The sequence below is a fragment of the Mirounga angustirostris genome, unplaced genomic scaffold, assembly GCF_029215605.1.
Source record: "Mirounga angustirostris isolate CCGP_5_RB_7025 unplaced genomic scaffold, mMirAng1.0.hap1 SCAF_1, whole genome shotgun sequence".
Classification (NCBI taxonomy): Eukaryota; Metazoa; Chordata; class Mammalia; order Carnivora; family Phocidae; genus Mirounga; species Mirounga angustirostris.
This window is the reverse complement of record NW_026991709.1, coordinates 195,077,592-195,100,728: the sequence shown is the minus strand read 5'-3', so window position 1 is coordinate 195,100,728 and position 23,137 is coordinate 195,077,592. Positions and strand designations below refer to the sequence as shown.

The window sequence follows — 23,137 nt, the reverse complement described above, 5'->3', positions numbered from 1 at the left end:
TGCTTCTCAGTGACATCCCAGAGAACCCAGACTGGAAAGTCCCTTTATAAGCTTGCCTCTGAGTGTGTTCAGCTCTCCTCTCATACAGAGGGTAGCTTAGGTGGAGCCTCTGGAAAGCTCACCACTTACAGAGGTGTGAGACATGCTAACATGTCTTAGCTGACACTGAGACATGCCTGTGGGTGCTGGCTGGTAAGAGTCTGTGTGTTTATGCAGCTTGAAGAAAGGTGACATACATTCACCTGGCATTCTTAACTCTCGACCGTCTGGGCTGAGACCATCTGAAAACCCCCATACAGAGCCAAGCACCAGGATGAGAAATTCTTGCGAGAATCAAAATCCTCCTACACACACACACACACACACACACATCTATATGTGAAGTCTTCCTCCAGGACAAAATCCTCTAGGTAAAAAACACAACCACCTATAAATGAAAAAAGTGATTTTTCTGGGTAGAAAAAGAAACATAAAGACCGCAGTCTGAAGATTCACTGAATTCAGGGATGCGAAGTGATGAAAAATGCCTCAGACAGTCTAGCAGAGAAGGGGGTGCAGCCAATGAACAGAGCTGGTCTGACAGGAAAATGGAACAGTAGCTGCCCGCAGAACTGGGGAGCTGTTGGAGAAGAGAGCCAATGAGCCCCTGGTCCAGGGGGACAAAAGCACCCGGGAGGGAACAGACTGTGACCCCAAAGAGGTTAACTTAAATTGCTCAGGAGAGACGACTGCTATTTAAAATATGCTCGACAAAGAAAAGTGGAACTGATGAAGGATGGAGTGGCCTCATCTTAACACACCGAGACCTCCCTCAAGGCGGCAAGGTGGACACCCGTCACGGGAGCCTGCCCTCTTGCCAGCAGCTCTGCCTGACTGGGAAACCGACGCTATGTCTGGGAAGACAAAGCCTGGGCAAACCAAACTGCTCACAGATGCCCTTCCTTGAGAGCACCTCCACCCACTTCCCTCGTGACCAGCAAAGTCACTGCAAAACGTGATGCAGCCCCTGAAAGATTCCCTCCTCATCCCAGCAGTGCCAAAGGGGAAAGCCCCACAGTTCTCAGAACAGAACCGACAAGTTGAAGAGATAAGCAAGGGCAGAGAGTTCTCAGCCTTCCACCCCTTCTCCCCGTCACTCCTCCTTATCACTGTCCCAGGAACCAATGCCCATCTCCACACACAACCTCCATGTCTAGACTTACAGTGAGCAAAAGGCCGCTCTGTAGTCTGGTCTTTGCAAACAGAAAGCACCCACCGCAGTGGGGTTTGCACATGTGCTCACACTGAAGATTAAGCAAAGTGAGCATGTCCCTGAAGACTCCAGGGCCAGCGCTGTCACTCTGAACACAGGCAACCTGGCACATTTCTCAGCAGCGAGCAACTCTGCCCTGTCATAATCACATTTCCCACGGGCGCCTGGGTGGTTCAGTCGTTAAGCATCTGCCTTCCGCTCAGGTCATGATCCCAGGGTCCTGGGATCGAGCCCCGAATCAGGCTCCCTGCTCCTCTGGAAGCCTGCTTCTCCCTCTCCCACTCCCCCTGCTTGTGTTCCCTTTCTGTCAAAAAAATAAATAAAAATCTTAAAAAAAAAAAAAATCATCACATTTCCCACCCTGAACCATGGGTATCAAGCCCTCAGGAATAAATTGGGCCATCAGCAGCAATCAAATCCAAGGAAATAGCCAGGGCGAGGCTAGGAAATCATAAGTTAGGGAACAAAATGTAATCCCTGTAGTCCTTCAGAGAGAAAGGAAGACCAGCTGGAGGAGACAGAAGTGGGAGGGGAGAGGAGACCCACACACAGTGTCTTGAAAACACACACATACAGTTCATGCACCCAAGTCAGCAGCTGATTTGGGCTAAGGAGTCACAAATTATTACCGTGGGAACAAGTGGGTATTTGTTCAGCTGGGAAAATAGCAAGGCAAGTAGGGACTGAAAAGGAAAGAAAAAGTGGCAAACATACACGGTCAGGTACTTGGGGTAAGATTTATCCAGGCCAGGCAACCAGAAGAAGTGTCATCCAAAACAGCCTGAATGAAGCCTGGGAGAATTCACTCAAATAAGCCCCCGTGTTATGACAAGCAAAGCTGTAACTCCAGCAACTGCACCCTAGATGACAAATGCACACAGCTGCAGGATCCGTCCCCAGTACGAAGGAGCATACTTTCCGCAGAAACTTACCACTCTGCCCATGTGAGCACGGTAGGGAAGTTTTGAGAACCTGTCATTCTGGAATTAAGACCTCTGTAGAGATCTTTATAACCCTTCCTTCCTCCAGAATGCAATCACAGGGGCACTCCTAGGCCCACAGCCAACTGAAGCCTCCTGTTACTGTAATCGAGGGAAGGATGTGCACCAACAAAACAACACAACTCCAAATGCACAGCACACCTGACAAACAGGGTGGAACTTCTAGTTTTCCAGAGGCGCCATCTGGGGCTTTCTTCTCCATCAGGAACCTCTCAAGAAAGGGCCCCCAGGGACTTAGCACAAGGATTCTGCGACCTCCCTAGACCCTCTGAGCCGCCTCCTCCACTATGCCACTAGGTTGCCTGAGTCTCATGGATATAAAGGAAACTTTAAATACAAGTAATAGAGTGGGTTGGGCAGGGGGAACAGCCAGGGGAGGCTTGAGATGCAACTTAATTAGGAAAGGTTGGGACAGAGATGGAACAGGTGGACCTGTTCAGGAAGGAAGGAGGGGAATGAGAAGTGGGGAAGAAAGCAGTCTGAGTGGGTCCTGCTCCAACCAAAACAGAAAATAAAGCTGGGGGAAGGGGGCGGGGGGAGGCGAGGCAGGAGGAAGTGGTACTGGGAACGCAATGCATGGCCTTACAATCCAGGTATTGCAAAGTAGCGGGATTTAAAAGCCAACGAGAGACAGCAAATCTTTGCGGAGTGAAGGAGCAGGGAAAAGCCCAGCATCAGACTGGGGATTTAGGGATGCGGGTTCAAAGTGCGAAGGGGAGGCGAGGAAGAGATTCTATGAGGGGGCGCAAAGGATTATTCCAGCTTGGGGTTCATGGCCCCAGGCTGGAAAGTGGAGTAGCCTTCATTCGCGATGACAAGGTAGCAGGGGGGCGAGTTTTAGGCAGTTATCTCGGGAGAGAGGCGTGTGCGGGCTGTAGCAGAGGAGAAGGGGTGACCCCTGGCTAAAAGCTGTCGCGATAAGGCCAGAGACTCGGGACCCTGGGTCGGGGGAGGGAGCTCCCGCTAGTCTGGGAATGCCCAGCCTGCGCTCGCGGGCAGAAGGCAACCCCGCCAAAGGGCCCGGGGCCCCAGGCCTTAACTCTTCGGGCAGGAGGGTCCCCGAGGCGGGGCTGGGCCTGCGGTGGTCCCACAGGGCCTCAGGAGGGGCGGGGGTCCGGGACTCACGCATCAACGTGCTGAAGGCCACGACGCCGAGCAGCCCCTGCAGGAAGATGCCGAAACTGTGCATAAGCGCGCCGCTCTCGCAGCGGCCCGCCCCGGACGCGACGGTGGAGGGCGGCCCGCCCGGGAGCCCGCGGCTCGCGTTCCCGGCGGGGCCCTGCATGGCGGGCCTGGCGGAGGGGCGCCAGGCGCCGCGGCCAGCCCGCCCGCCCGGCCTCGCTGCCTGCGGCGGCCCGCGCCGCCGAGCTCCGGGCCGGGAGTCCAAGCCAGGAGCCGCTACCTCCGCCCCGCGGCCCACTCGCCGCCGCGCGTAACCCGACGTCTGAGACCGCAGCGCCTGATTGGCTCGGCCGGGCGTGGGGGCGGGCCTCGGCCGCTCCAGCTCTTCCCACCCCCCCATGGGCGGGACTCCGGCCGGGCGTGGGGGCGGGGTCGTGCGTCCAGGCCACAGGTAGAGCGGAACAGGTGAGCGCGGCTGTACGGGTGGGAGTGAGCCCAAGGACCCCGGGCTCCAGGTCGGGAAGGCAGGAGCCGGGACCATCTGCGACTAAATTTTCTTCCTTTCCAAGATGAAGCGCTCATACCCTGCAGAATTTATTAAAAATACTCCTGGATTCCACCCTCAGGTTTTGATTCAGTAGTTCCGAGACAGGGCGAAATAGTGTGCATTTCCAGCTAGCAGCCTAGATTATTCCGAAGGAGGCCGTGAGGAAAACAATCCAAGGCTCTGCACACAGGCATATTCCTTCCAATCCAGACGTTTGGCGTCCTTCTGCTTTCCTTGTTAGTACGAATATTGTGACCAAAAGCTTATCCTCGATTCGTCAATCAGGCCCGAGTCGACCTTTTTTCTTCCCTAAATATTATGTAAATGGTCATTTTAATCCAATCGCTGTCCTTTTGAAATATACGAGGTTTATACCGAAAACATGGGAACATGTCCCCATCTTGTTCGTCTTGAACATGCTTCATAAAGCCAAATTGTTGGTAACTGCCAGAATCTCTAAGGTCCCCCTCCACACATGCAGGTTTACTCCCACCTTAATCCTCTGACTCCTTGGAACCAGCTCCCTACCTCTACCAGGGCCTCTAGTCCCTATTTTCCCATCTACCTTCCCAGCGCCCTCTGGCTTTTCCCCAGACACTTCTTGTTGGTGCTCTCCAGTCCCTAGCCTTCTTGCTGCATCCACTTAATGACCATGTACACATGGTATTACTCCAGTAGACACTGGGCTACATTTGTGGAACAAGAAAAACTGTATTAGGGAAATTTTCCCTAAAAGATAGCCACCTTGGTGCTCGCTTCGGCAGCACATATACTAAAAGATAGCCACCTCAGAATTCCAATGGGCTAAATGCTTACAAAAGCTTTCTTGGTTGACAGGAATATTAACCTGATTATGCAGAGAACAAAAATGCTATTGGCTCCTTAGAGCCTTCTCTTACAATGCACTTCACACCTCCTGTGTCTTAAATGGCATTCTAGCTGCATGTACCACTGTTCCCTTTTCCCTGCTGAATGGTAACTATTCATGCTTGAGGCCCGCCTGACCTCCCTCTCCCCAGCAGGCTTCCACATGACCTTGTGTATACTGCTCCACTAGAACTTTTCTGACTGCTCCGTTAGGTGGCTGTGCACGTCTCTCTCTTCACAGCTGAGTGTGAGCCTTCTCAGGGTGGGAACTGGTTTTTATTCATCCTTGAATCCAACATAGTGCCTGGCACAGAGAACATGGCAACACTTTTTTAAATTAAACTGAATTTTAATTTATAAAATTTAAAACTCTCCACAAGTATTAACCATGGGAAAATACAGAAAATCAGGTTAAGAAAATAAATAGGTCAGGGAAAATTGTGTTACTGTCTTTAAATCTAAGAAGGTCTCTTATGGGGATGCTCAACAGTTATAGTCCGTGTTCGGAGGGAAACAAATGAGAGGATGTGTACTTAAAGCAGAAGAGATTGTGGGCTGGGCATAAGGAGACTGTTAATTGCTTGAAGATATAGGCAGCTTAAGGAAAGTTGCACATAGAGCTGAAGAATGAAGTTTTTGACAAAGCACTGCTCTGCACATCCAGATGTGGAGGGATCCTTAAGGCCCGTTGCTGCTGTACCAAAGCAAATGTAGACAAATGAGAAGCATTCTTCTGAGATCATGGGCAGATTCCCCAACGCCAGGAGCAAGGTCGCTGTGGGGAAATTCTGCTCTTCCTACCTTTCCTGAACTGCAATTTTAAAGTACCCAAATCCAGAGGGTAAAGATCGGACGACAGGAGAGGGGGGAAAATTCTGGAAAGGTACATTTTATTGAAGTAGGAAGGAACTTTCTCCTCCTTTCAGAGATGATTCTGAGGCCCCACTGCAAAGAGTTTTGAAGGATTTACTCAGGCCAAGATGTCTTCTTTGCTGTCAAATGAAGTTAAACATAGCTTAAGACCTGTTTTAATTCTCTTACAACCACTTAAAACTGTCATAATATACCACAAGTTCTTATACACTCTTATTTACAAAAAAACCCCACGCAAAATATTCATCCAAAATAGTTATTTTTTAATCCCTTGAAGTTATACCCATCAAACTTGATGGTAGTTATTTTAATAGGTATTCTTGTGCATATTTTTCCTTAATTATACTTTATCCTCAATGCATAACTTTTAAAATTGAGAAAAACAGCAAGCAGGAAGGATACAATGCAATATGCATTTCATTTTGTTCCAAACAAGCAGCTTAAAAAAAAAAAAAAAAAAGGATAGCATAAACAAAGTGCATCGGTTCCAACAATTCAGTATCAGAAAGAGGCCCAAGGACAGTGCTGGAACCAGCCAGAAGTCCCACCCTAGCAGGCCTCTGATTGTCTTTAGAGAATATTCAACCAAAAAAAGGATGAAAGGAAGAGGAAAAGAAATGAGCACTTTAAAATCTCAAAAGAAGCATTCCAACTACACTTCCCTAGAGCCTTCTTGCAAAAGGATATAAGGAACTGTCAGTTTTAACTTTGTCTAACCTTTGTACAGGCCCTTCAGGCATCTGCTTTGTGACTTGATTTACCCCCAAAGCCTACCCTCATCCTTCCAGCACTATTTGCCCACCTCCATTCTGCCAAGTCAGGCATGCAGTTAGGTTAACTAAACCACGTAGAAACCCCTCAGGACTGAGTTTCCACACATCCTGAGTACAGGCACCCCCATTAGCAATGGTGGCATCATCTCACTAGGCAGTATCATCCTTTGTCCCCCAAAAAAGATCAGGGTCCACACTTGACTGCTGGTGTTGAGGGCTTGTCCACCAAGGCTGTAGGTTGTTTCTCTTTTAAAACAGTCCTTTGTGATAGGCCATAGCACCAGGACAAACCCAAATGGTGTGGTAAGTCAGAAAAGACATAAGGGGAGGGAGTTTTAGGCCTGTTTCTCCATTCCCCCTCTCCTGGTTTTGCTGGTTCTTGTGAAAAATCTAAGAGTTCTGAAACACCAGAAGCAAGAAAACCTCCAATGCATTTACTGCCCACCACCTTCTATACCTTCACCCTGGCAGGCTGCCCTCAGAAACAAGGCTACCCTGTGGTCTGGGGCAAGTATGAGGAAACCCCAAGTGAGAAGGTTTAGAACCAGAACCATGGATTGGGCTCTGAGTTTAGAACTCTTCTGCAAAAACTCCAAGTCCATAGGTGGCTTGCTTGGACAGATTCAAATTTCCAAAGTATATACATTCTCACACAAGGGGTGAGAATCATCAAAATTCACTAACAGAACATTGTAAAGTGAATCAAGTCATGGAAGAGTTACAACTGCAAGAAAGGGACTGACTTCTTTTTGGCTTCGCAGGGGACTTTGTTCTACAGAGTTTCTGAGATAGCATCATGACCGTGACACATGATTATTTTCAGTGGACCCAGGACCAAAGACATTCACATTTTAAAAGGGGGTCCCTGGTTCCCACCGAGATTTATACTTCACTTGTTAGTGATGTCTTCTCCTTCATCTTCCTAAGGCCAAATGATAACACAGAACACTTCTGAACTCTCACACACACATTCCATCCCTAGTATACGGGATCAGTGCCCAAACCCAGTACGTGTTTCCACTGTCGAGACTAAGCTCCTAACATCTCTCTCAGAGCTTCTGTGGACATCAATCAAATCAGTGAACGGGGTCTTCAATATAAGTCTTTGGTGATAGGTGTCAAGTAAATATAAGTGTGTGTGAGTTTTCCCAAAGGTCCCACCTAGATAATTCTTACCTACTGTTAACGATTTCCTAATGTTCTGTGTGTCCCCCAGAAATACTTTTTGGCTTGCCAGAGGGGAATGGTTCTGAGTCCTGCCATAGCTGAGGCCTCCTAAAGCTTTTAATCTGTATTCAGATACCACATTAGTGACGGAATTAATAAAAGAGAGTGAGTAAAATATATTCAAGTCCTCAGGAAGCTTTGGTCCAAGGCCTTCTCTCTCACAGTGAGAATAATTTTACTTCCAGGAGAAGAGGCATATAAAAGCCAAGCTCTGAGCTGGTTTTCCATGTCTGCCTCTATCATAATTCAATAAATATTTACCAAGAAGCCCATCTCTTCCGGAGGTTGCTAAGTATCCTTCCCTGACCTCATGCATCTACAACATACATGCTGGGAGTCACCTACTTCGCCAAAGAAAGGCAGATATAGGTAAAGCCCCAGTAATGCATCCCCTGCGTTAGATACCTCAACTCTCCAACTGAGAAGGATGAGGGCAGTTTACAAACGAAAATAGCATAGTTTCCAGAAGCCCACAAAATACAGTCAAAATGTCACAGCAAATCTTCATGTACAATAAAAGGTTTCCCTAACATACTAACATAGGCTAAGAGTGGTCGGTCAACTTCAAGGTCCAGGAGGCTTATATAGTCCATTCACCTGTTTCCAAGTTTGTCAATTCAGGATCAAAAAATGGATCATGGAAAACTTCCTGACCTCAGGCGGCTGTGGGGCCAGCTGAAGGTGAAATTCAGACAAATGCAGCCCCTCACAATGTATCTCTCTTAAGAGGGTATCAACCTTTAAAAAACAAAGTTCATGTATCCATGTGTAATATATAAACATTTTACCCCAACATGGTGAGTTATTATCAGGTTTAAAATCTGTTTCAGAATCAGAGGAATTAGACTGTCACTGTTGTCCAGCCAAGCCCCAGCAGCTTTATGAGGGAAATAGAGCCTAAATTGTATACTTAAAAAAAAAAAAAAGCCCTATGCCAAATTCCCAAACAATTACCTTCTCTTATCTAATACCTGGGAGTGGGGGGTGGGGGTATATAATTATTTAATGCAGTTGCCTGAGAAACTGTATCTCACCATGAGAATGCAAGAACTATTAAGGGAAACCCAACTTAGAGTTGGCTTCTCTCTAAGAGAAAGCTGAGCTTGAATAATCACGGTACACAGAGGAGCCAGCCGAGCCCTGACTATATCCAGATCCAAGACTACTCAGGGCCGTGAGTTTCACCTTTCCAGGGGCTCTGCCCCCTTTACCTATGTATGGTTTTGGAGAAGGCGAAAGAGAGACAACTTAACGTATTCACTGTTGCACTTGGTCAATTCTCTTTCATAGGAAGTAAATCTCATTTCCCTAAATAAAAGAAACATTGATCTTCTTCAAGGAACTCCCTTTGCCTCAGTGCCTTAACTGCTGAGGTCTCAGGAACTTTAATTGTGTAAGTTACGCACCCCCTGCCCCAAGACCATGTACTTAACACTAATTGTTCCCAAGCATCTTATATATGCTTCTCTTCCATAGGCATAGAATGACATTTTTAAAAACTGGATCTCTGAGTAAGTTGAAACATATTAACTTTTACTTAAATGAAGCTTCTTTCCAGGTCTATCTGGTGGTTACCTAAGCAAAGAATTGATGCTTTAATATATGGTTTGGTTGGAGGGCTTGAATTAAGGTGGTTCATAAATAATCCAGTGAAGAAAGGGTGCAGACTACAGAATGTCTGCCAAGGTCCATAAACTGTTGGGAGCAGGAGAGGGTTCTGAAGAAAAGGGAAAAATCAATAGTTTAAATTTGTAATATTATATTTGTATAGATGTTTAGAATTCACCAAGTTTGTAGTTTTAAAACATTTTAAAATCCTGAAGATGAGTGATTAAGTTATAAATTTGGAGGTGACTAGGATAATTAAAAAAAAAAAAAACAACCCCAAAACACTCAGCAATGCAAACCATTTAAAGGAAGCAATCTATGTGTGCTCCTTTCCTCATTCCTCCCGGCTGGAACAGCACAGCAAATGCTATTATTCTATAGTTGCTAGCAGTGCAATCCTAAATGAAAATTTCCCTGTAGTTTCATGTCAGCTTGAACTGGGCCAAAAGAAACACCTAAAAGAAAACCAAGTTGTTGAGCCGTTGAGTGGGAATTCTCAGCCTGTAGATTACATTCAATTTAAAGGTTTCACTAAGAGGACATGTAAATGTGACTAGGCAAAGAGGTTTCCAGAATCCTTAACCACCTCTCAATCTTTATGCGGCCACTGAGGACATGAGGACACACTGTTACAGAAACTCCATGCTCTGCATCACCCCCCCAAATGTTTTCTCTGTTGTGCTTCTACACTCTCTGCCTGGAGACACCGAGAAAGAAAGGGAAATGGGTTTTCCTGTGGGTCCAAGGAATACCTACTGATTTTCACCCAAAGTGAGGACTCTCGAAATGAAACAGACAGCTATAGAGGAAAGTAAACATAAAATAAGAGCCACTGAAGTCCCTCTGAGGACTGATGGGGAGAGATCAACTCAACAGAAATACCCACAATCTTTGAGAGACCACCTAACAGGGAGCCCACACTGGGTCCAGGCAGGAAACCATGTAGCAGGGTTCTCAGATCAGGCCAGGAACTGGTATAAGTGCTCACATGGTATTTTTAAGAGAGCAAACAGTGTTTTGTTTTGTTTTTTCTCCAGCTTCTATCATAGTTTTAGTGTTCATGTAGCTTAAAAACGGCATCATACAAAAAAACCTTATACATGGCTGTAAGCTCAATCATCAACAGAGGTAGTAAACAAAGGAACTCCTAAGAATAGATTTTAAAATGGATCAAAGTGTGACTGTACATTCAAAACCCTAGAGCCACGTCATCATCCCCGAAATGAACTGTTTTAATTTAAAAAAGCTTAAAAACACAATGACAATGAAGCACTGATGTGCCTTAGGCACAGTCCCAAATCAGTGCTGACTTAAAGCTATGTCCTCTCTTTCCAAGAAAGAGAAAGCAGAGAACAGAGTTCAATCTACAGTGGGGAAGAACAGAACAAAAAGAAAACAACCATAAGGGTGCTTTCCAGCAGCCTACATTACTCTTCGTTTTCAGGCCACACCACTGGAAATGCTGCTGCTTCTTACGTGAGTCTTTTCTTCACAACTCTTCTTTTTTTTTAAAACTGCAATCTGCTGACCAAGAGATGTCCACATTTCCACTGGCAGGAGAGCCACTTCTGTGCAGTTTTTGCTTCCTCAGTGTGGGTCCTCCTTCCCTGAAAGTGCAAAGAGAGCAAGCCGACCCCGGCAGGGCCCGGAGCCCCAGGGCTGACTCAGCTCCGTGCGCGTAGAGCAGTGAGAAAGATTTGCTGCATTTGTGCTTCGAAGACACAGCGCACTTCGGTTGTCCTTCTCAGTTGGCAAACTGCTCATAGAAAGCAAACTTGATCCTTTCTATGTGGTGGCAGAGTTTGATGGCAGGGCCCAATTTTAAGTCCATGCACTCCTGAACAGTGGGAAGGGTAAGGAGCAACAGGGCCTGCCCGTCAATTTCCTGTTAAAGCATAAAATACGCATTATCTCTGATGTGCACATGGACGGCAGTTCAATCAAGACAGCCCCCGTTCCCTTTGGCTGGGGTCAAAATCAGAGTCCCTGCACTTTCCTTACTTTCCCCCTTAACATAAGCATCACACAGTTTCTTCCAAGTACCCCTGGCAGTCCTCCATGCTAATGAATCTTCAGAATTAAGGATAAACTCTTACCAAGGATAAGAATCCATTCTACAGTTTCTGCTCTGCAGAAATTCAATAAACAAACTAGCTTTGTAAGTGGCTACTAAATGTACCAAAGGAAACATCTTTTTAGAGGATGCTTTCTAAATCTGAAAGAAAATATTAACTATAAACTTCAACGTTTTCCTACTCTGTAACATTCATAAAAGCCTGATGAGCTCGTCAAAGATGTTCAGTTTAGAATCTCCCCAATTATCAAAAAAAAATTAGTTTATTTGTTTAAGGTCACAGACTATTTGTTTCAGAAAACTTGCCTTAAAACTGATCGCCACTTTAGAGCCTAACATATTATAGATGTTAATTATTCTTAAAAACAAGCAAATAATTACTTTGGAAAAGAAGAGCACAATTAAGAACTGCATGCTTGATTTTAAGCCATTTAAATATTTGAGGGATAGAAACAAAGTCTTGAGAAAAATGGCAACACAATGATCATTCGCTTCAAATATGGGGAAGTCGGAATCATGACCTCTTACAATCCTCTTTCTACGACTCCTAAAAGGGGAACTACATTTCTTTTCTTTTGGATAGATATAGTTTTCCTCAGACTTGTAAATAAATCGCTATTACACCCATAGTCCTTTGCTAAAGAGACAAATTACTAAAACTCACAGGTCTCTACAATTACCTGGTCTAGAAATATCCTCGCTAACGGAGCACAGTCGGTGGATCTGATGAACCGGACAACGTCCGCCACACTCCACTTGAGGGGGTTACTGTCCAGATGGAGCCTCTCAGCGACTTCAATCCTGATTTCCTTCATTGCCCGCAACAAAGCAAACCAAATGGTGTCAGAGCTATTTTATTCTAAAAAAGTCTCTCTATATAAATTCATAACCCTTTGAGGCAGGATTTAAAGGGGTTTTAGGGCATGATTTCTCCCAGCAAAGATGGCCAAGGTCCACATACACTAGGTACTCAGGAAATGGTTGTCTTTTATAATAAGAATTATCAATGGGGAAGAATTTATCTCAAAGTTCCAGCACAAATAATTTGGACAATTTAACAGAGAAAAATGGTTTTTAAAGTTTCCTATTTGTTCCCTGGTCTATTTCAACTTGCTGTCTGGTAGGGTATGCAGTGAATGGGATGCTACTTCGGAAGAAAAGAAGGCTTACCTAAATCATCAAGAAATCATTTACTGCTTCAGTTCAGGCGATATATTTAAAACACAACCCAGTTTTAAAACAGTGACTTAATTGCCACTCTTGTAGTGTGTACGTTATGTAATACACATATATGTATATATTAAATATACCAAACAAAATAGCTTCACCAGAATCAAAAGGATAACTTATTTCTACAGAACCATCTATCAAAAATATCAAAAAAGCAGTTTTCCCTAAACTGACAGGTTACAGCTAAAAAAAAAAAAAAAAGTTCCAAAAAATAAAAATAAAATAAATTAAATAAATTAAAAAAAGTTCATTTCTAGTTTAACTCAAAGTAAGCAGCTACTCAGAGAGACCTTCTTTCTGATAGGTAGTTGATCTCCAAATAATCCTTGCAATGCAAGTAAATCACTGAATTTGGAATTCTTTTAAGAGAGACCTGGGAAATTCAACTGAAGCCTGTACTGAAATAAATGGAATGCTCACATCACTAACAATCAGATTTTAGAGGGGCACCTGGGTGGCTCAGTCGTTAAGCGTCTGCCTTTGGCTCAGGTCATGATCCCAGAGTCCTGGTACTGAGTCCCACATCAGGCTCCCTGCTCGGCGGGGAGCCTGCTTCTCCCTCTCCCACTCCCCCTGCTTGTGTTCCCTCTCTCGCTGTCTCTCTCTGTCAAATAAATAAAATCTTTAAAAAAATCAGATTTTAGAGGGAAATTCTAGAGAGAGAAATAAAAGGCACTGTATTTTAAAAATGGGTACCTTTGGTGAAGGAGGTTTATTCTCATCATCAGAAAATGAAAAAGTGCGAAGCTCTCTTTTTCTCCGTTGTCTGTCTGGAGGCAGCGATGTAGAGATCTCACTTTGGGTGGGAGAGGAAGAGCACGACTTTTTCTCTGACATTTCTGACTCTTCCTGTAGCTCGTCCTGTTGCTCAGATGTACTGCCCTCACTCAGGGAATCGTCATCCCCTTCATCTGGGTCATCCTCATCTTCACCCCCACTTCCCTAGAGGAAACGGAGAGAAAAGTCTCATTGAAATTCACGACAAATCAGCTCCTGGGCCACAAACCACCTTCTGCTGGGCCAGGATCTGACTTAGAAAGGCCCGCAGGTCGCCCTTCTGTGTCTGTGCTGGACGGCAGGGATCTCCTGGCTTCCAGACAGGACAGGTACATCACAGACCTCGTACCTGGGGCGAGCCTGCTGGAGTGTTATCAACAGATGCCGAGGAGCGTTTCTTCTTATGGACAAAGACATTTTTCCGCCTCTTCCTCCTCTTACTGGCTTTTTTCAGGGCACATGCTAAGTTGCTATGCCCACCAGGTGGCCTCCCAATTCTTTTATTTTTCTTCTTTCCATAATAGTGTGCTAAATGTGAAGGACAAAGAAAAATGAAGTAGCTTCACGATTTTTGTACACCTCACACCACAAGAGATTCTACTATCACAGCAGAAAACAGGTATACTGTATTTGATTAACGTTTAAATTCTGTATCAGGGAATACTCTTAACTGTCCAGATCTTAAATGTACAGTATAATTAGTACTGACAAATGCATAAGCCTGAATAACCTTCCCTCTATCAAGATATAGAACATCTTCATCAACCTAGAAAGTTCCCAGGGTCCCTTCCCAGTCAGTCCCCCTCACCAGAAGCAACCATATTCCAATTTCCATCGGTATAGATTAGTTTTGCCTCATCTATGGAACAAGATGCTTCTTGGACAAGGTTTCTTTCACTCAGCATGTTTTTGAGTTTCACCTATGTTGCTGTGTGTATGAATACCTCATTCCCTTCTACTGATGAACAGCATTTCATTGTACAGAACATACTAGTTTAACTATTCTCCTGTTGACAGGCACCTGGGCTGTTCCCAGGTTTTGGCTGTTACTATTTGGCAATGAACGTTCTTTTTTTTTTTTCATCCAACAAGAAGCCATAACTTTATTAATGATAGAAACAGTACAAATTTCAAACCAAGCTGCAGTTATTCTTTTGAAACACCAAAAAAAGTCCTCGTGTTCAGATGGTTACATTGTTAATTCCATAATAGCATTTACGGTATCATTACTGTTGTTCTTCAGGGCTCGGACTGCCTTTGCTCTTGACACATTAGCTTGTGACGTGACCGATTCTATGTCCTTAACCTCTACACCGGTTTCATCAACCTCTTCCTCTTCACTCTCCTCTTGTACAGCTGGAGTCTGTGTGTTTTCTTGAATGTTTGAGACAGCTTCACCTTGAACCCTGAATTTCTCAGCAGCTGCTAGTTGTGCCTGCTGAGCTAAATCCTCGATCTTGGCTTCCCCCAAAACTATGTAGGTATCTGAAGCTGGGCTCTCGTAGACATCTGGTTTTGTGATGACAAAGAGGATATTCTTAGACTTCCTGGTAGTGACTCTTGTAACCCCTGTAGGCTTCCATGCCTTCTTTTCACTCTGGCTGTTTTGCTTTACTGACTGGTTCTTCATCGATTCCAGCGGCTGCTGCCAGCTGGGCCTGTTGTGTGGCTGCCTGTGTGGAATCCTGTTCCTCAAGCTCTGGTTCTGAGTCATCACTGTCAGATTCTGTTCCGGACCCTGTCCCAGCCTGGGGCTATGGCAACTCCTGCTCCGTAGCAGGGACGGTTTCTGTGGCTTCAACAGGCCTTTTGTGAGGGGAACGCGGAACCAAGATGGCGGCAGAAAGAGCGAGCGAAAGCGTGACCCACGCCTGCTGCAGAAGGAAGCCTCGACAATGAACATTCTCGTCCAAGGCTTTTAGTGGGCATATTTTTGTTTTCCTCGGGTAAATACCTAGGGATGGAAGTGCTGGATCATACGGTAGATGTAGATTAACTTTTAAAGAAACTGTCAAAGAATTTCCCTAAAGGGTTGCATAACTTGACACTCCAACCAGCAACATGTAAGAGATCTAGTTGTCTACACCTTTGCCAACTTGTGGGACTGTCCATCTTTTTCATTTTAGCCAATTTAGTGGGTATGTAGTAATTTCTCATTATAGTTTAGATTTGCATTTCCCTGATGACTAATGATATTGAGCACATTTTCATGTGCTTAATGGCCATGTATGTTATCTTTTTTGTGAAGTGCCTAATCAAGTCTTTTATTCATTTTTAAAATGGTTTTCTCTTTCTACGTCTTTTTTATTGAGATATGATTCACAATATAAAATCCATCATTTTAAATTGTACATATCCAGTGATTTTTAGTGTATTCAGTATGTTTGCAATTACCACTATCTAATTCCAGAACATTTTCTCTTTTTATTTTTAAATTTTTAAAAATTGAGGTAAAAGTCACATAACATACAATTAACCATTTTCAAATGTACAGTTCAGTGGTATTTAGCATATTCACAATGTCATACAACTATCAGCTTTCTCCAGCTTCCAAGTTTTTCTTATTATGGAGTTGTGGGAGTATTTACTACATCCTGGAGAGATTCTCTGAGCAGAAGTTTTTAATTTGGGGGATTTTTTTCCTTTATGTTAGTGCATTCTGTTTCCTAAGAAATCTTTGCTTATCCCTAGATCTTGATGATACCCTTCTTGTTTTCTTCTAGGAGCTTTACAGTTTTAGCTTTTACCTTAGGCCTATGATATACCTTGAATTAATTTTAATATATAGTGAGGTAGGAACCAAGGAGTTTTGCTTTTGTTTTTTTTTAATTTGGAAAACAAATTGTACCGTAAGTGCCATTTGTTGAAAGAACTTCTTTTCCCTGTTAAGTTTTTCATCTTTGCTGAAAATCATTTAATCACATCAATTTGGGTCTATTTCTGGCCCCTCTGTTCTGTCCCATCACTCTGTGTGACTATTTAATCCACCCCACTACTAATTACTCTACTTTTATGGTAAAACTCAAAGGCAGACACAGTAAGTTCTCCAACTTTATTCTTTTTCAGGATTCTTTTGGCTATTCTAGATCCTGTACATTTTCATATAAATTTTAGAATACAAAGACAATTCTAAAAATGAACCATATATATTCTAGCTCTAAATATATATCCTAGTTATATATTAACATAAAAACAAAATATAATGTAATTTTTTTGCAAAAAAAAAAAGGATTCTACAGGATATAAATCTATTTGGTAACACTCAAATTACTAACTGGGAAAAATCACAAACACTCTCTCCTAAAGTCTAGGCTTATATCATTTAGAAAAATAAATTTAGACAAAAAGCTAATAAAGTCTGCATATCCTCCATAGGCTCAAAGTGATATACATGTATGTAGAGTATATTTCACTTAGCTATTAATACTTGCAATTTGCTAAACTAAGTGCTGAATATGACCCTATAAGCTAACACCAATCCCTGCCTTTAAGGAGTTTACCATCCAACAAATATAAACAGAAACTACAAGGTTAGACTCTTCTATGATTTTGAGATTCAAACACTAATTAGCAAGCTCATCATGCTAAATGACCTCAGATCAGCAGCGTCAACAGTGTCTGGGGGCTTGTTGGAAAAGCAGACACATTTAGACCCCAGATACCCACAGACCTGATGAATCAGAACTTTCATTTTAACAAGCTCCTCAGCTGATCCGCATGCATGATAAAGTTTAAGATACACAGGATTAGAGATCCCTAAAAGAAATCTTCAAATTTAACAAGGTAAAATCTTCCTCTCTATTAATTCTCCCAAGTGACATCAGGGCTTGTAAAATTTAAGGGAAGGTAGGATCAGAATTTTGTCTTTGGGCAACAATGCCTTGACAAGGCTCCGAACTGGAAATTTCATCTATGACGTAAGTGTGCGTGCGCACACGCAATTTCACATATAAGAAGCTAAGCGGTGAGAGGGATGAGGTGTTGCTGTGACAGTTCTGAGTGAGGCCTGAACTACCCCTTCCCTACTACTGATGCCTCCCAACCACGGCGGCTTCTTTGCTGCTCCTTGCAGACACAAAGCGAGTTCCTGCTCCTGCCTGGGCTCTTGCTGCCCCCCGTCCATAACACTCTCACCCTGATGTCCGCACAGCTGGCTCTCTCGCGTCCTTCAGTTTGTTACCTGGCAGGAAGACCTCCCTAACCACCTCTGAACAGCAATCCCACCTCCTAGCCTTCCTTACTCCCCTCCTTTGCTTGCTTATCTTGCCTCACTTTTCTCCATAGTACCTGTCTCTATTTGTTCACTTATTATCTGTCTCCCACACTACAATGTTTATTACACGTAATGTGTAATTTACATTTACATTTACAATGAGCACAGGAATTTGTTTTTCTTTACTGTAGCACCCCAGTGCTGGAACTGTGGTGGCACACAGCGGACACATACTAAGTACTTGCAGACTGTATGAATGAATCACATATCCCATCAGACGCAATAGCTAATTTATATACATACTATATGTGAAAGTTAGCAAATGGGCCTGTGGGCCAAATCTGGCCCATGGCCTGTTTTGGTACTGCCCTCAAGCTAAAAATGGCTATTACATCTTTAAAAGTGTTCCTTAAATGTGAAAATAAAACAAAACAGAGAAGAATATGCAGCAGAGATCATATGACCAACAGCCTAAAATATTCATTATCTGGTCCTTTTTCAAAAACAGTTTGTATACCTGTGTTATAGGTGAATGCTGCAAAAGAAAAACTTTTCAAGATACAAATGGTGGCCAGTTGTCATAGTTAACAAATTTGAAAAACCGGACTCACTGTATTTGGTCTTTGTAAGCACAGAGCAGTTCTCCGAGCACTTGTCCAGAACCATCCTCGGGCCAAAGAGATTAGGACAGCACTCCAGTTTGATGCAGGTTTGCCGGCAGAACTCAGTGACGCGATCTGCTGTCTTCACTACCTCAACAGTAGCCCGGTAACTCTTTCCTTTGTATCTGCCGTGGAAGATGCCAGAGACCAAGTTTACTGGGCTAGTGATTACCCAGAGAAAATCAAGTGCATTCACAGACCTGAAAAATATCTTTGCTTCTCAGGATAGTCTATGTCCCTTATAGTTTGAGGATTCTAAAAATAATGAGTTTATGCATATTGTACTTAAATCAAACTTACCACCTAAGCTATGACAAATGAACGTTGAGGTTTTTATATTAGCAAATGAGGCTCTTGCTTTCTGGTTCCTCAGTTTAAGGTTTCCAAATAGGAACTTCTACACTAACTACTGAAAGAAAAGTGACTTGCACTAAGGCTTTCCTTTACCCTTGGGCAGTGATCCTCAGAGTGTGGTCATGGACCAGGTTCACCTGCCAACGGTCACATTGACAGGGTCAGAAAACAAGAGCAAGTGTTTATAAACTTTAACAGTAATTTGCAAAGGTAATTTTATGGCTCTTAAATCTAAAAACAAATTATTCTTGTGTTTTATGTCTTGTAATTTTCCTATTTCTTATAATTCATTTTTACCATATTTTATAAAAGTACTGGCCCATAACAGGATGGAAACTTGTAAAAGAAAACGAATCTGGTCCTTCACCACAAACAGCTGAGGAAGAACTGACCGAGAGGACATAACTATTCTAACATGATACATGGAAGAATGGGCTCTGTGGCCTGTTAAAGACAGGTAAGAATAAAGGGCAGAGAAGGTTACTTACTTGGCTTTCAGGACCTCCCCACATCCATGCCACACGGAGTCTTTGTCCAGTTGCAGCTCCCGAAGGACACGACTGGGTTTATAGGCTGCATTGATAAGTAAAGTGAGGACCTGCGCTCCATTTTTAAAGCAGAAATATGGGTTGGGAATGAGAAAAGCAGACTATTAAAATCTTGTTATCCCCCAGAATGTCATTTAGGAGATCAATTCTAGTCATATTCATTAAGAAATACTAACAAAATAATAATATTCAAGATACGACGGCTGACCAAAGTGGCAACTAAGACAACAATCAAACCCTCTCAGACATTCAAAACACTATGGTCAGGAAGAAATAGGCACCATGAATTAAAAATTACTCTGGCAAATGCTTCTAAATCCTTCGCCAGTCCTGGTAGACACAGAAGCTCGGCCTCCCCAGACCCTGCCTTGCCACCCCATGGGCTGAAAGCCCCAGCAGTCCTTACATCTGGTATGCACAGAGCATGGCAGCTGGGCAAGCCTGGCAGGTGTGCAGCTTTAACACGGCCCCCGGGAGTGCCACGCAGCCTCTGACTCCTCGACCATGCTCCCACTCATCCCTGCACCATGCTCAGGCAGCCTCTGACAAAAGCCCTTTCTATACGAGCATAGGTGAGCATGCTATGTGAAGAACTGCCTAAGTGAACATTCCCGAAGGAGCAAAAGTAATGATGTGTCTGGTTCATTGAACAATACAGGAGAAAAGTGAGTCATTTCTGATCAAACCTAGCATTGTCACATGTATGGCATGCAGATCCTTGTACGGATGAGTCCATGAGACTGCTGTGAAACTTCCAAGTTCTTTTGCCCTGGGCAAGAACCTTACTTACCTCTCTAAGGACCAGAACACAGTTCCCAGGTCCTACACATTGAGGCAGCTCAGCAATTCTTCCTTTGTTAAGATATGGCCCTGAGAAGCAACGGTGGTTGAAATATATCTTTGGACAGCAATATTTTCCATTAATCATAACTGGGAAATGAAGAGAAACAAATATTCAGAACAGTCATTTTCCACTCCGTGTTTCCGAAGTTGGGTTACTAGGGGGTGGGGGGGGTGGCAAGCATATCCACCATTATATAAAGTTATAAATTATATATATTTTTAAAGATTTTATTTATTTGACAGAGAGAGATACAGCGAAAGAGGAAACACAAGCAGGGGAAGTGGGAGAGGGAGAAGCAGACCCCCCGCTGAGCAGGGAGCCTGATGTGGGACTCGATCCCAGGACCCCAGGACCATGACCCGAGCCGAAGGCAGACGCCTAATGACTGAGCCACCCAGGTGCCCATAAATTACATATTTTGAAACTTAACACGTTGCCTGAGAGTGCCCTTGAAATACCTTAGACTTACAACAACTCTATTACAGAGCTCATCACTCTGCCCACATCAAACAACAGCCTGAATTACATGTAGACTGACTTCAGGGTTAATATGACACTGTTTCAGAGTCTCACACTTCCATCAATAAAGGAAGTAAAGGATTGACTTTAAGAACCCATGATGATGGGGCGCCTTGGGTGGCTCAGTTGGTTGAGCACTGGGCTCATGATTTTGGCTCAAGTCATGATCTCAGGGTCGCTCCACATTCAGCGCAGAGTCTGCTTGAGATTCCCTCTGCCCCTCCCCCAGCCAGCACACATGCTCTCTCTCTCTCTCTCAAATAAATAAAACCTTTAAAAAGAAAACAACTCTTAAAAAATGAATTAAAAAAAAAACTCATGAGGATTCTTTTTTTTTTTTAAGAGATAGAGAGCACGTGTGCATGTATGCAAGCAGGGGGAAGGGCAGAGGAAGAGGGAGAGAGAATCTTCAGCAGACTCTCCACTCAGCGACGAGCCCCATATGGGGCTTGATCTCATGACCCTGAGATCATGATCTGAGCCAAAATCAAGAGTCAGACGCTTAACCAACTGAGTGCCCAGACTCCCCATGAGAACCCATGATGATTCTTGAAAGTCAACTATTCAGTAATCTCTTCTGGAATATTTCTAGGCAGTGATGATGAACATTTTCCAGAACTACAGTTTGTCCCCTTAAAACCACCAAACTAGCATGTCAGCAGTGCTCTATGAGGTAGGCATCCTCCCACGCCTGGGATTCCTCCGAAGGCTGAAAGTATGCTATGAACACATCTCTAAGTTCTGTAAGTACTGTGGGGTGTTACGTGGGCATAGAGACCCCTCTATTTTCCCGTGTGAATGCTATACTTCAATGTAATGTTTTTTTATTCCCTCATCGAAGTTGGCAATTCCACTAATAAATATACGAAATTCAAAGACACTAAAGCAGAGAGAAGCCCTGCTGATGGACACTGTTTTGGGAAAGGGAATGTGTGCACTGCCCACTGCTGATAGGATCCTGAAGCACAGAATGTTCACTCTGGAACTAAGAATGCAGTCTCAGCACAGAGGTCAGCATGTGGGCGCCCACTTCTCCATCTGAACTCTGCCACCTAGATCCCCCTCTTCAGGATTCAGGCCCGTATGCTCCCCCCTGCTGGCAGTATGGGCAGCAGATGGCTCTCAGCTGGATGTTATCCTGGAATTAGCCTCAGCCTACCCTCTCACTAGGAGAGAGACACCTTGCCCAAGGTCCCACCCTTCGTGAGTAGACAGGGAGCTGCAGCCCACTTCTAATAACTGACCAAAAGGGAGTACAAAGGTGTGGCCACTACGCCTCAACTAGGGATGACTCTGAGTGGCCACACCAGCTTAAAGGCTCCCTTGTGGGCTGGAAGAAACTTCTGTTACAAACAGCACTGCAACTCAACTTCTCCCTCTGCCCAATCCTGCCCTCCGCCCCTGCAGCTGTTCCCCAAAAGCACTCCCCAGTGACACTCCTGCATGCAAATATCAGTCTCAGACTGTTTCCAAGGTAACCAGAACTATGACAAAACACAAACCAAAAAAGAACATGGCTGAAGTCACTTGGGAAATATTAGTGTCTTAATTCTATAGTTTTAAAGACTTGCCTTACTTTTTTAATTTACCTTACCTTTTGATACCAAATCAAAACCACAATGAGCTATCACCTCGCACCTGTTAGAATGGCTATTATCAAAAAGACAAGAAATAATAAGTGTTGACGAAGAGGTGGAGAGAAGAGAACACTGGTACACCACGGGAATGAAAACTGGTAGAGCCACTCTGAAGAACAGTATGGAAGTTCCTCAAAAAGTTAAAGAGAGGGCGCCTGGGTGGCTCAGTCGGTTAAGTGACTGCCTTCGGCTCAGGTCATGATCCTGGAGTCCCGGGATCGAGTACCGCATCGGGCTCCCTGCTCGGCAGGGAGTCTGCTTCTCCCTCTGACCCTCCTCCCTCTCATGCTCTCTGTCTCTCATTCTCTCTCTCGCAAAAAAAAAAAAAAAAAGTTAAAGAGAACTATCCTGTGATCCAGTAATTCCACTTAGGGTGGAATTTATCTGAAGGAAACAAAAATACTAACTTGAAAAGATATCTGCCCCCACCCCCGCCACATTCATTGCAGCATTATTTACAATAGTCAAGATATAGAAGCAACCTGAGTGTCCATGGATGGATAAAGAATGGAATATTATTCAGCCATTTAAAAAAAGAAATCCTGTCATTTGTGACACCATGAATGGACCCTGAGTTTACTCACTAAGTGAAATAAATCAGACTGAGAAAGACAAATATCATATGATCTCACTTATATATGGGATTTAAACAAGACTCCAACTCACAGATACAGAGAACAGGCTGGTGGTTGCCAGAGGCAGGGGTAGGGAGTGAAGGTGGTCAAAAGGTACAAACCTCCAGTTATAAATAAGTAAAGGTGGTCAAAAGGTACAAACCTCCAGTTATAAATAAGTCCTGGGGATGTAATGTGCAGCATGGTGAGTGTAGTAGTAATATTACTGTATTATACATCTGAACATTGCTAAGAGAATAGATCTTAAAAGTTCTCATCCCAAGAAAAAAAAATTATAACTATGTGGTGGTGGATATTAACCAGACTTACTGTGGTGACCATTTTGCAATGTATACAAGTACTGCAAATCACTATGTTGTACATCTGAAACTAAT

At 43.9% G+C, this 23,137-nt stretch overlaps 2 protein-coding genes and 1 pseudogene across 10 annotated transcripts in view; all 3 read right to left on the bottom strand.

Annotated features, from left to right (window-relative positions):
* Positions 1–3,674, bottom strand: part of STIMATE (STIM activating enhancer) — a 50,953-nt gene extending 47,279 nt beyond the window's left edge. Inside the window, exon 1 of one of the 2 annotated variants that reach the window (XR_010412562.1) lies at positions 3,379–3,674. Coding sequence is in view for 1 of the 2 variants with exons in the window: in XM_045862185.3 (XP_045718141.1) it covers positions 3,379–3,538 (160 nt within the window). In the remaining variant the exon portion in view is untranslated. The remainder of the gene's footprint in view (positions 1–3,378) is intronic. The other variant, XM_045862185.3, reaches the window with a different exon arrangement.
* Positions 3,675–7,673: 3,999 nt separating this feature from the next.
* SFMBT1 (Scm like with four mbt domains 1) overlaps positions 7,674–23,137 on the bottom strand; it is a 118,813-nt gene continuing 103,349 nt past the window's right edge. For all 8 annotated transcript variants that reach the window (XM_064595213.1, XM_064595199.1, XM_064595205.1 and 5 more), the window contains 7 exons: positions 19,919–20,058; positions 19,069–19,178; positions 18,176–18,351; positions 13,701–13,879; positions 13,271–13,516; positions 12,025–12,153; positions 7,674–11,155 (listed from right to left, as the gene is read on the bottom strand). In XM_064595213.1, coding sequence (XP_064451283.1) covers positions 11,015–11,155; positions 12,025–12,153; positions 13,271–13,516; positions 13,701–13,879; positions 18,176–18,351; positions 19,069–19,178; positions 19,919–20,058 — 1,121 coding nt within the window. In that variant the 3' untranslated portion in view covers positions 7,674–11,014. The remainder of the gene's footprint in view (positions 11,156–12,024; positions 12,154–13,270; positions 13,517–13,700; positions 13,880–18,175; positions 18,352–19,068; positions 19,179–19,918; positions 20,059–23,137) is intronic.
* Positions 13,886–16,211, bottom strand: LOC123834383 (nascent polypeptide-associated complex subunit alpha-like; annotated as a pseudogene).